Genomic DNA, 13,061 nt, shown 5'->3' with positions numbered 1-13,061 from the left:
TGTATGCAACTTTTCACATAAAAAAATATATTTTGTTTTACAACACTAACAGTTAAGGCCACAGAACTCCAGCAAGGTGCTGATGAGCATATCAGTGAAAAACAACTACGAAAATTACCAATAAATATCAAAAAAACCTGTCTGCATGTTTAAAATCACAGCAATCAAAAAAGCAACCATAAACGTATCTAGTCAGTTGTAACTGTTTTCAAGTAGGAATTTTACCATGTGCTTTACGTCTGTCACATTCTTACATATTCTAACAGTATTAGAGCAATATACAAGTAGAAGATTTTATCCTTCTGTCCTGGTCAGTCACAGTTTCTCCAGAATTCTCCAAGGTATGATTCTGGTTTTCATCTTTACTGTCTTCAACAGATGCATCTTCCTTTTCTTTTCCTTCACTCTCTACTGTCTTTCCAGGTCTATCTTCCTTTCTGCTACATACATTCTTCTGGCCTGTCGGTGGCTTTCGCTTAAACAGGGAAAACTGAAGTAAAAAAAACAGGTAAATATTATGCCCAAAGTTAGCTGTGAAACTAAAGGTTAAAAAACCTACAAAGTTTTCTGTATATACCAAGGTCAATTTAGGCTGCAATTTTTTCCTTGGTAAAATCAGTAATTTTTTTCAAAGCAAAATGACTACTTAAAAAACATGAAATAAAAATATTTTGCTGCAATATTTGAAATGTGTAAAAATGGCACACACGAATCAAATTTTGTCAAATTACACACTGTACAGTTTGTACAAAATACTGCAAATGGTGCAGCTATTTGAGCTTCTTTCAAACAGAAGGCAAGGTCCAAAAATACAGGTTCAGATCTGCAAAGCCTCCGAGCAGTAAATGCTTAATATGCTTCATTACAAACATCAGTGTAGTCCCACCAGAGTCAAGGACAATGTGTTTCTGTGTCAGTGAGACTACACATGTGCTCAAAGTGAATTGGTCCCTAAGGTCTTTGTTGAAAAGGAAACACAGCAGCCTTTGGATCCTAAACCTGTAAGAAATTCCATATAAGCTACTCCTCAACATGCATATATATAAATATCCATAAAAACACTCTTCAAACCAGTGTATGTAATAGAAGGATATATGTAGTGAAATGAGGCAACCAGGTGCCACTAATTCCCAGGTAGTGGGCATGAGCTTGTGTTAATCCCACCTGTGCCTGATTAGGGCAGGCCCCAACTGGGCATGAGCAGGACCAGGGGGCCAATAAAAGGTAAAAGGAGGGTGAAGCTTGAAGCACAGGCTTGGCTCATTCTGAGCGAGCCAGCAGGAGGGCTAGTTGCTTTCTCTCAGTACCGCACTAACTTTGTTGTGCCATCAGAGCTCTTCACCACCAGGGTGAGGCTGGAGTGGCGCAGCCGGTTAGCGCGCAGTACTTATACAGCAAGCCCGAGCAATGCTGAGGCTGTGGGTTCAAGCCTCACCCTAATGGTGAAGAGCTCTGATGGTGCAACCAAGTTAGTGCGGTGCTGAGACAAAGCTCCAGGGGCACAGTCAGGTTAGCACAGTACTCATAGAAGCAGAAAAAGCCAAGCATGCCGAGGTTGAGTTCCAGCCTGAGCTGAGCTTGTGAGTTTGAGCCTCACCTTTTATTGGCCCCCTGGTCCTGCTCATGCGCAGTGGGGGCCCACCCTAATCAGGCACAGGTGGGCTTGACACAAGCTCATGCTCACTACCTGGCAATTAGTGGCACCTGGTTGCCTCATTTCACTGCAGATATAAGGTCAACTAGTTCAGCTGCTGCTTTTTGAGAGAAATATGATAGATGTTTTTTTTAGATAACATCCCATAGGAATCATATCCGTAAGTTTTTGCCTCACAAAATGTGATGTAATTAACAGCCTGACTTATATGAGCATGCTATACATGAACAGGTAATAACAGGCTTTATCTCATTTCTAACTGACAGAAGTACTGTGATTTGATTTAAGAGGGTAATTATTTGGATGCTTTTAGGTTTTATCACCAAATAAAATAAAATCATAAAGAGAAGGAACAGGTTGCTCAGCAGTTTAATTGCTTATGCAGAACAGGTAAAATGAAGTATTTGGTAACACTGGAAAGACAAATCACACAACGTACCTTTTTTCTCCCAACAGTTCCTCCAGTTATTTGGTCAGCAGTGTTCTCTGAAGAACTGTTCACAGTGTGATTGTCAGTGCTTTCTTTTTCTACAGTAACATAAACCCTTATATTAACTTCCTTCTGTTTCTTTCATAATAAGAGCAGAAAAAACTGTTCCTCAAATTATTTTTAAGTAAAGCCACTAAATAAAATGTGGATCTTAAAAAAAAAGCAACCAAAATATTCAGTCCTTGATGTCCATCCTGACAAGAATTTTTAATTTTTTAAAATTTCTCTACATAAGGGCACTATATGATTCTTCAAATGCTTGATTTTAAAGAACAGAACACTTCTGGAATCGACACTATATAAGATGTTTTGACTTGACACTCATAGTTTCCTCTGCTAACAGAAGACAATGTCTTGCACACTGATTTTGAAAGTATATTCTAATTTGGAAAAGATTACTTTCAGGGCATGACTTATGGTTCAGCATGGATTTTATTCCATATAAACATTTCTAGGAAAGGAAAAACTTTCCATCCGAGTTGATGTTCCTGTGTTTAATTTTTCCTGTACTCCCTGTCTGCATGATATAAATTTAGAGCTTTATATTGAAACTTCCAGATCACTGGATGCTGGAAACATTTTTAAGCATCCATTCTGGCCAAACTACTTCCATTAAATTTTTGAAAATGACATAGTTTCTTTATTATTAAGGCAATAGTCTTATTTATACCACATTTGTCTTCTACTTTCAAAAGAACAATTTTAGATTATTCCAGAATTTCTACAAAAAAAGAATTTTTGACTTGTCTTGCATATAGAGCACCCAGCTTCATGCTCCCCAGCTTTTCTAAAAGAATATACAGTTCAGTGAAACTGTAATCATAACTACGAGCAAGATCTAGACATTCATCTTCAGCATCTCTGAACAGTGTTCTGTAAGCAGCGCATTTCACCTAAAATAATCTGTGAACGTAATGAGGACATGCCAGTTGACAGAGATGACAAAGATTTTGACAAGCTTCTCTTGAAGTGAAGAAACATGATGGCATGTAAAGAAGTTTCTTGAGAGAGAATTCAATTACGATCACTTTGTGCCCCCACTACTAAAACTATTCTTAGTAAGTAATATATATTCCTGATAGAAGAAAGTCCTTCTCATGGACTTCCTTAAATGCAAAAGTGAGAAGTGTATTTTTTTCTTCCAAATCATTAAAAACTGATAATTTTTTTGCCTCTTGAATTTCATCACCTCTCAAGAACTGTTTTACCAGCTACTGATAATAACTATATCGTTCAGTATTTTAACAATAGAGATTATTTAGAAAAGTTTTATCTTCTGGATTTTTTCATTTTGTTTTATTTTGGAACCTCTGTAACTATCCAGTTCTTGGGAACTGCTTTCTTACCTTGCTGAATGATGGTCTCTTTCTGAGTAGTCTCTGCTGTCTATAGAGAGATAAAGCAGTCAAATCTCTATGTTCAGATTTGTTAAGAAAAATTAATTTTTTAACTATTAACACCTACATATTTGTTCCTCTCTCTGCCAAGACCACACCAAACAACAACTGCATTTCCAATATAGCTGCACAAATATTCAAACTAATGTACCTTATAGAACCAAATTATTTCAGAGATTGATAACTTAATGGGAGTAAATGCTTTTACCTCCATAGATTCCACTGCACTACTACTGCTCTTTTCTTCCTCAGATGTTCTATGTTTCTCTTTTCCATGATTTTCCTCTATTTCATCTTCTTTATCTGTTCCTTCCCCTCTGCCACCTGCTTCTTCTCCTTCTGCTTCTTCTCCCTGTGCTTCTTCTTTTTCTTCTGTTTCTTCTTCCTCTGTTTCTTCATCATCATCATCGTCATCATCATCTGTATCTTCATCTCCATACAAATTTTGTTCCTTAGACAAAATGGCCAAAATGTAATTTTGAAACTCATGCTGCACAATTATACCATAGTCCTCATCCTACAGCAGTTTATCATGCATCATGAACAAGAAAACTCAAAAGAAAATGTTCCAAGAAGAAGACAGAGTATGGAAAAACACAGGAGCCCTCATTTGAGGTTCATTATTTTAATAGATTTTTAAAAAAACAGAACTCCAGTGAACACTAGGACTGTAGCTGACTTTTAGGTTTTGCTAACATGTCACCTTACTGAAAAAAAATAAAAACAAACTTTTTTTTTTAAACAAAAGACTTATTTTAAATGTTTTAAATTAAGTAACACAAGCAGTAGTAACTCCAACACTGAAAAAATTAAAATGTATTTCTCAAGAAAATTAATAAAACAATATCAGATACAAAGTTCTCATTCATCTGATTCAATATAGACACTGTAATTTGTATTTAAGTTGGTTTCAGACTAGGATAAAACTTCAGTATAGTAAAATAAAATAGTCAGAAGTACTGTAAAATGCTTTTTAAAGTGTAAATGTTGCTTTTGTAAAAATATGTAGAAAAAAGCACCAGCTATATCCTTATTACTCTATTCAATCAGATATCCATTTTTGTATTTATAACAGCCTGAAATACAAGGTTTTAAATACAAACATTGTCCCTCCCATAGCAGAAATGTAAAGGCCTAAGTCAAAGATGGAATTCCTATGTCAAATCAAGTGAATCTTTATCATTGCATCATATTGCCCTGACGTACTACTTCATGTATGCATTCTGAACCTCTTCTTCTGTGATTTATTGAAATACAGGTATTGAATGAGTATTTTCTGTTAAAGAAACATGAACAAAGAACCACCTCTGTTCCACAGCAGCCGAGGTCATAATGGGAACTGGTGTGAACAATCTGCATACTCTTTTTAAAATGTGTTAGAGGAATGAGTTTTATTTATACACCTTTGTATACTTGGGTCCAAATGCCATCTTTTACCTTTTGTAAATGTTTACTTACTTCCTCTTATTTTTTTGTTAGCTTGTGCTTGCTCTTTCTGAAAGGACTGTTTTCATGTGCATCAGAAGGTAACTTTCTAGTCAAGAGAAGACCATTAGCAAATGTTACTAGAGGTTGGAACAGAAGGCTGCTTAGCCAAGACTGTTAAAGGTATACAAAATCTCAATAGGTTGATTGCTTCCTGGGCTGTACTCATCAGTGTGAGTCGACTGCGTAGCAAAGTATTTTTGGACCCAAGAGGGCATGGTCTCAAGTTGTGCTGGGGGAGGTTTAGGTTAGATATTAGAAAGAATTTCTTTATGGAGAGGGTGATCAGACATTGGAATGGGCTGCCCAGGGAGGTAGTGGATTCTCCGTCCCTGGAGATATTTAAAAAGAGACTGGATGTGGCACTCAGTGCCATGGTCTGGTACCCACAGTGGCAGTGGATCAAGGGTTGGACTTGATGATCTCTGAGGTCCCTTCCAACCCAGATGATTCTGTGATTCCACTTTAAGCACAACAGCACACCTGGGATTAAGAATCAATAATACCACAGACATTCAGCTTGTACCACTTTAATTGTTCTCTTTTGCCCCATTGTCCACAGGCTTGTTTGCTGCCCTTTGCAGCGTCAAAGACCAATTTTTTAAACTTTAAGATAAAAAGCCTCTCTGGGCATGCCCCATGCACACCAGTCAGTGGAGGTTCTCCACAGTCTCTCGTATCCATGCAGCACACACCATGTTCTCAGGACCGCTGTGAAATGGAGTTCAGGCTCCTCATTAACCACTCACAGATGCTACAGAGAGCACTTGGGCAACTGAAAGTACCTCAGTAATATGTTATATTGCCAGCCAGACACTCCAGCTCTAGAAATATTAGGAATGAGAGAAAAGCAGAAATCACTGGTAGAAAGTCTCTTTTGTAGCATAGTGCAATGGTGATCCAACCAACCAGCATTTTGCAACAGATGAGCAAGCACTTCAGATCGCACAACAAGGAAAAAACCTTCTCCTCATAGATGTCTTCCAGTGTTCCTTAACCGAGTCTTCTTCAAATCAGTTTTCCAGCCTGGCTTTGCAACTGTGAATTTCACTGCGAGAGTGAAAAAAGCAATCTGCTTTCATCTCCAACAAAAGAAAAGTAGGTGCAGAATATTTCAGTGAGCTCATTTCTTCTCACCCAGAGAGCAGGCACACGCAGTAACACTTAGGGCAGAGCCCACCGTGCCGTATCACCAGCTGGGTGTGTGCCCTGGCACGCCCTGGTGCTGGTTCCTGGCAGCAGGGATGATGGAGCTAAACATAAACTCTTTACAAACTTGACATTTCTATAATATATACTGGCATCTATGATGAGATAAAGGTTAAAAGGTTGATTCTTACAGATCAGCGTATCTGAGGAACAATGAACAATAAAGACTGAGGATGTTTTCATCTTCCAACTCCTTTGGAAGTGGTGTTATTGATCACTGGTATAGGATATCTGTAGACTCAAATGGTGCTACTGTGGGTACATTGCAACAGTCACTACAGAAGTGTTTTCAGATAACACATGTAGGGGATTCTGATTTTGTAAAAAATGTAAAAAAAACCTCCACTGGAAAAAACAGACACTCAGTTTTCCAGTGGAGCATCAGATAGACATGGAATTACTTAGAAATCTGTGAGAAAGCCAGAATTTTCTATTTTGGGCTCCTTTAAAATTAAAACAGTCTTTACAGATGTTTAGCACAGTTATGGCTCATGGAAGGGATTCAACCATTTCACACTGGGAGAAATTTTAGATTGGTAGGGCATTTATACACTATGTAGCATGCAACTACAAAACACAGAAAAATGTGTAAAGATAGCTAAGCATAAAGTAACAGTTTAGCCCAGCTCTGAACTACTGAAAATGTTTATCCTGCTTTACAATTACATGTATTTCTACCTCTGCTGATATGGAGATCAAGCAGTTAACAATAAAATACTGATGTCCCATGTAGTGTATGCAGTAAAAGTAGTTAGGATTCGATTTCTGAGGGAGGAACTTTTCCTAAGGGTCATGACACACTTACTTGGAAATCAGCCCTGAAGTCAAACTGATATGAAAGCAGCTTTTCTTCCAGTCCTCACTGCTTCAATTAAATAACCCAATCTCAGAAATGAGCTGCACTTCAAGCCCCATCTCTAGGCACATTTATCTCCAGCTCTCTATTTACCAACAACTGTTTCCCTCCTCTTCTAAACATTCAAAATTTAATTTAAGAAATGAAAGTTTATTTCCTTTGAAAACTATTTGTCTTGTACTAATTGTAAGGTGTCTAATGTGGAACATCACTAATTCTCATTAAGCAGCTAAAACTACTGCAAGCAAGAAAACCAGAACTTGTTGTTTTTTATAAATAATTCCTAGAAGCAGTTTAGTGCTAAATTAAATAAAAAACCAAAACGTTAGAAGGAAGAACTAAATGCTACAAGTGTTTCATGAAGTCATCATAAAATATCAAGAAAAGATGTTTTTCTGGTTCTTTATAGAGATGATGGGACTTAGAATAGCATTAATTTAAGAATAAATCAATGTTTTAACTAAGTACAAAATTACGTCAGAATAATAGAATTGGCCTACAGATTGGACAGACTTTACTGCAGTAAAGTTAGCACACTTGAATGAAAAAAGCAGTGTGTTATTATCTATATAAACATAGTTACTGCATTTCAGAAAGCATATACCAAGATCCTACAGCAGCCTTATACCATTTATAAGGCTTACAAACAATTCCTGTGCCTACAAAAATCACTTCTCTTTTTCAGATACATAATGGCTCAACTTCTACTGTACTACTGCACAGGTTCTGCTGACAGTGAACTTCTGTATCAAGTTGGGATTGTGTAATGAAGACCATATTTCCTATTAGCCTAAAAAAAAAGGTATGTAAATGCAGGTCTTCAGAAAGGAGATAGAACTTAAGCTGCCACTGCAGTTAAGAGAGATCTTCAGTGGAATTCCATGGACTAAGCCTTGCTCAGATCCCCTAGGAGGCTAAGACATTCCTACACGGCTTATGGGGATCTGTATCATCCTGCACCCCAACACATAGCTAGGGAGGATACTCCACAACACCTAAAACTACACAAGATGTGTTTGTTTAGGCAACTGAGCCAGACTCCTCGTCAAAACAATTGGTGAAGCTAAGAAAGACACTAATTTTACCCCAAGATGACATCCACTGCTGTTAAACCAGCTGTTAAGCCAGGCAGAAAGGGACCTGGGAGTCTGGATTGACAGGAAGCTGAACATGAGCCAGCAGTGTGCCCAGGTGGCCAAGAAGGCCAATGGCATCCTGGCCTGTATCAGGAACAGCGTGGCCAGCAGGTCCAAGGAAGTGATTCTGCCCCTGTACTCAGCACTGGTTAGGCCACACCTCAAGTACTGTGTCCAGTTCTGGGCCCCCCAGTTCAGGAAGGATATCGAGGTCCTGGAGTGGGTCCAAAGGAGGGCAACCAGGCTGGTGAAGGGACTCAAGCACAGACCCTATGAGGAGAGGCTGAGGGAGCTGGGGCTGTTCAGCCTAAATAAGAGGCGGCTCAGGGGAGACCTCATCACTCTCTACAACTCCCTGAAAGGAGGGTGTAGCCAGGTGGGGGTTGGTCTCTTTTGCCAGATGACTTTCAACAAGACAAGAGGGCATGGTCTTAAGTTGTGCCAGGGGAAATTTAGGTTAGATATTAGAAAGAATTTCTTTATGGAGAGGGTGATCAGGCATTGGAATGGGCTGCCCAGGGAAGTAGTGGATTCTCCATCCCTGGAGATATTTAAAAAGAGACTGGATGTGGCACTCAGTGCCATGGTCTAGCAACCGCAACGGTGGTTCAAGGGTTGGACTCGATGATCTCTGAGGTTCCTTCCAACCCAGCCAATTCTATGATTCTATGATTCTAAACAGAACAGCTTCCCAGACTAATTATCCTTCCCTCTTGGCACAGGTGTCTCTGGCTGTCACCTTATCTGTTCAACTCCTATATTAAACCAGTTTGAAAGATAAATCTGATAGCACAGTTTTATTATTGTCACTTGCCAATTCATAGGCATGTTCTGGAGGGGTTTTACTAATAGTAGTAAACAAGAAATAAAAAAGTTTTTCATTTTTAAAGATTTATCATCTGGCTATTAAAAACAGTATCTGAAGAATCTCAGGCTACTAAATTAAAGCAAATATGCATGCGTGTGTACTATATGTATAATATATGCATATATATTATATGTATATATTTATATATATATGAAGTCTGCATTATTCTCTTTTATCATGCTTTAGATTTATTTTCTCATTTAATTCTCAAGTCATAGAAAGAGAATGCTGTAGGAATACGTTCCATAGTTTCACCTCTAAAGATAGCAGAGAAGCTGACTATGAAACATCAAACATTTTGTATCTCTAGTATGATTAATCTGTACAGCAAAACAGCAGTCTTGAAAAATTCAAAAGACCTTGCAGACTTAACACACTATACAGATTTTATTTGTTCAGTTGTTTTGCAAAGTTACACTGGTTTCCCTGTAAACTCAGACCTTCATAACGAGACATTCTTAAAGATAAATTTGCTGTCTCGGGCTTTAGGGGACAAATGACCTTACAATTTTGGCAAAAATACTGCCTCACTGGCTATAAATGTTTTCTCCAGCTAAGATGTCTGCACCTGGCTTTTCTTCTGGAAGACTAATACAGAATAAAGACATTTCTTTTCTAAATGCTCTATACAAATGAGGTCTTATGTCTACAGAAGAGAGGGGAAAAGTTTTTACTCTGTCCCATACCTGGTGTTACGCTCTTCCTGGAAGACAGTCTGACTGAAAACTGCAGACATGTCTCGTGGTGGACACTGCTCAAATGACAACTGGGAACCAGATTTCTCTATATTGCATTAACTGTTTCATTGTGGATCCCGCCTGAGTAGTTTATGGAAACTGAGCTCTGGCAGCCAGAATGATCATAATTAGCATTTTGAGAGGGAAAGCTTATGGTATCCTTCCAAGCTTCCCTGAGAAGTCAAAATATTTTTTGTTTGCCACCACAGTTTTATGTTTCTAGGTTAGAAAAATCGCAAAACCACCAATTAAACAAACTTAGTGGCAGATCTTTTACAAATCTCGTGAAAACTCAGTGATTAAGAGAAGTCTCTAGTTACTATGTGTGCCACTTGGAAATGAAGAATTCTGGGAAGCTCTGGTTAACAGAAAATATGTATTTCCATTTCTCGTTGCTCTGGAAACTGTTAAAATCCACAGAGAAGACTATTAATGAGAACTGTGAATGAGGGAGTTAGCTACATGCTTCTTCCTTGGCGTTGCTCTGCCAAGCATCCATAAAACAGCAATGGCTTAGAAGAGTTACTAATCATTTGAGGAACAGGTTTTTCCCATTATGTGTCCAGCTCATTGCCTTCAGATGCCCCAAAGCACCCCATGGCTCTCATACATGCCTGTAAAAAAAACTGAATGGAATTCATACAAAGTAGGAGTTTCACTATGAAGTAGAAGACTCTTAGGAGGTGAGTATCAGGTCCAAGGTTGGTCAATGAGTCACAGTACAGAATTATGTAATGTGGGACCAAAACAACATTACCTTTGTAGAGTAGTGGTAAAGACAACTACAAAATGCATTTCTACAGACCATCCTTCAGTTTTGATGCAGGACTGAAGAGGAAAAGAGGAGGAAGAATCATATCCTCCACTATCATTTTGCTCTCTTATATAGCTGTTACAGTGAAAGTTTAACATCTTAACTAGCTATTTGTCATTGGGAATTTAAACTAGGCTCTAATTTTGTAGCTATTAATACAGAAAAATTACTACCTTAGCTACTCTAAATCTTGCTAGACAAAGAGCTGTCCAGGTTGATGACTGACAAATTCAAAGACGTAAGTATTCAAATGAGATTTAAAAGCTTATTCTTTCAATTACAAGGTGCTCAACAAGACAAACTGGGTTTTCCTTAGATATTATAACGGAGAAAAACAGAAGAGCTGAGCTGAATACACTTAAGGGAATCTTCAGTAAAAGGACAAGCCCATCACCATACCTTGTCTGAAAGTTAACATCTAGGCTTCCACTAGGCTATTCTGGTTCCTTAATTGTACAATTTGATGTCAAGAGCACTTGAGATGTATTACCTGATACTTATAACAGTCCCTTGATGCATCTGTCATTTAAGTATCCTAGAGTACTAATGCAATGCTGAACTCATAATTTCCAGCACACTATGCAGACAGTGAAACAATCTGAAGTAATTTTTATGGCTGGCATAAGTTTCCATTGCTACATGTCAAGCAAAAATTGAACCTCAAAGGTAGTCATTCCTCTGTGGAAATATGATGGAACAAAATGTTTCAAAGTAATAAATGGCACCACAGTGATACACTGATTACCCTGACTATATGATGACTGATTACCACAATAGTACTTGTGATACTAAAGTTGCATCCTTCAACAGCATGGTGTCAGAACAGTGAATACACATGTGTAAATAATAGAGTTAGAAACTGAACACTCACTTTTCATTGTTGTCCTCATAAGTCTTTTTCTGCCAGTACTTTACCACACAATGTATTTTCTTTATCAAAAGCCTACCATAAGGATCTAAAAGTTTAGATCTCTGCACTTCTGTCACAAGCTGGCCAAGCACATACCTTGCATTAAGAGAATTACTATGATTACACTTATTAATTGAGAACTCAGGTGTCATTCAGAGGTAGTACACTGATATTTATTACATGGTGGTAAACATTACACTTGCAATTAAGGATTAAGGCTTTTGATTTTTAAAGATTATTTCAGTTGGCTTTGGTGCAACTATTCTGTGTCCAGCTTGCTGCTGTAGTTCTACTTGGAGAAAGATACGCCTCTGCATTCACGTTTGAAATTTTAACTTTCAAAATAAAGCCATCTATAGGGTGTTCCTGTAACTATAGAGAATTTTTTAATGAAGAATCACAAAACAAGTTGAAGGCTATTTACGTCAACAGAACCACCCTCTAAGAGTCAGTCCCTTGGAAACACCATACTAAAATAACTCCTTGGTACTTAAGCAAAACAGATGAAATATAATGAGAAACCCCAGATATCAGAATATGTTGTTCTTATCTCAAAAACTCAATGTGTCTCTGGAAGGTGTTATGCTGCATGCAAAATGAATTCTTAATGCTAATGGACAGAGAGAAAAACTAACTAGGGAATGTTAGCCTATACTTGCATACAGTTTGTGCATTTTTTCTGATTTTTTATAAAACAAATATTGAATGTCTAGAGTTTGTCATCCAACTCCCATGTATTTGCAAGTGAACACAAGCTCTTTCTACTTTTATTGTGCCACATAGCTTGGAGCATTGCATGTCTCTCCAAAATTCTATTCTTTCTGTTTAAATCCTGCCTTAGTCACGCTAATCATTATTCAGTACACAGATAAAAGTGTGGGCAAAGGCAAATTTTCACCAGTAACAGCACAGTAGGCAGGTAGGTTCTTCACAACAGTCTTTTCTCCATACATTCCTAAAAAGGATGCCCTGTGACACACTGCTGAAATCTCCACATCCTGCAAGACTGGGTCTCTCAAGCGGGATCCCCTTTTTCAAAATACTCCGATGTAGATAAGGCAATTTCTGTAGAACCATCAAGAATATTTAAACCCATTCTCATCATGAATGGGTAGATTTTTCAACCCACCTTAATAACACAAGTCCCACCAGTTTCCCCACTCTGTTGTTTCTCCATGTCATGCTGGCACTTAGGGAAGTTCTACCCCAGTTACTGCAAGCTTGGCTTTAAAATGCTGCTTAACTTTTTTTGTTGTTGTTCTTTTGATACGAGACACACGCAAGTTTGCTTCATTCTTTTGTCGCCTCAGAGATAACAATGAATTCCCTATTAAAGCAGATTAAATTTTGCAGATGTTCTGATACTGTGTTTTTAATTATGAGAGTAATTTTGTGCCCTGGCTTTCTATAGTGAAACTATTTTAAACTTCCTGTGAAAAAAAACCAAAACAGTCTCTGCTGGGCTGGCTCCGAATACCAAACTCATATCAGACTGGTGATTATTT

General features: G+C 38.0%; 1 protein-coding gene across 1 annotated transcript in view; it reads right to left on the bottom strand.

Annotated features, from left to right (window-relative positions):
• Positions 1-237: 237 nt before the first annotated feature.
• RPGR (retinitis pigmentosa GTPase regulator) overlaps positions 238-13,061 on the bottom strand; it is a 53,289-nt gene continuing 40,465 nt past the window's right edge. Inside the window, exons 14-17 of the mRNA XM_030457679.1 lie at positions 3,750-3,992; positions 3,491-3,530; positions 2,094-2,182; positions 238-490 (exon numbers count right to left, since the gene is read on the bottom strand). Of these exons, the coding sequence (XP_030313539.1) occupies positions 269-490; positions 2,094-2,182; positions 3,491-3,530; positions 3,750-3,992 (594 nt within the window). The 3' untranslated portion in view covers positions 238-268. The remainder of the gene's footprint in view (positions 491-2,093; positions 2,183-3,490; positions 3,531-3,749; positions 3,993-13,061) is intronic.

The sequence above is a fragment of the Calypte anna genome, chromosome 1, assembly GCF_003957555.1.
Source record: "Calypte anna isolate BGI_N300 chromosome 1, bCalAnn1_v1.p, whole genome shotgun sequence".
NCBI classification, from domain to species: Eukaryota; Metazoa; Chordata; class Aves; order Apodiformes; family Trochilidae; genus Calypte; species Calypte anna.
The sequence above is the reverse complement of the archived record's forward strand: the minus strand, read 5'-3'. Positions and strand labels throughout refer to the sequence as shown.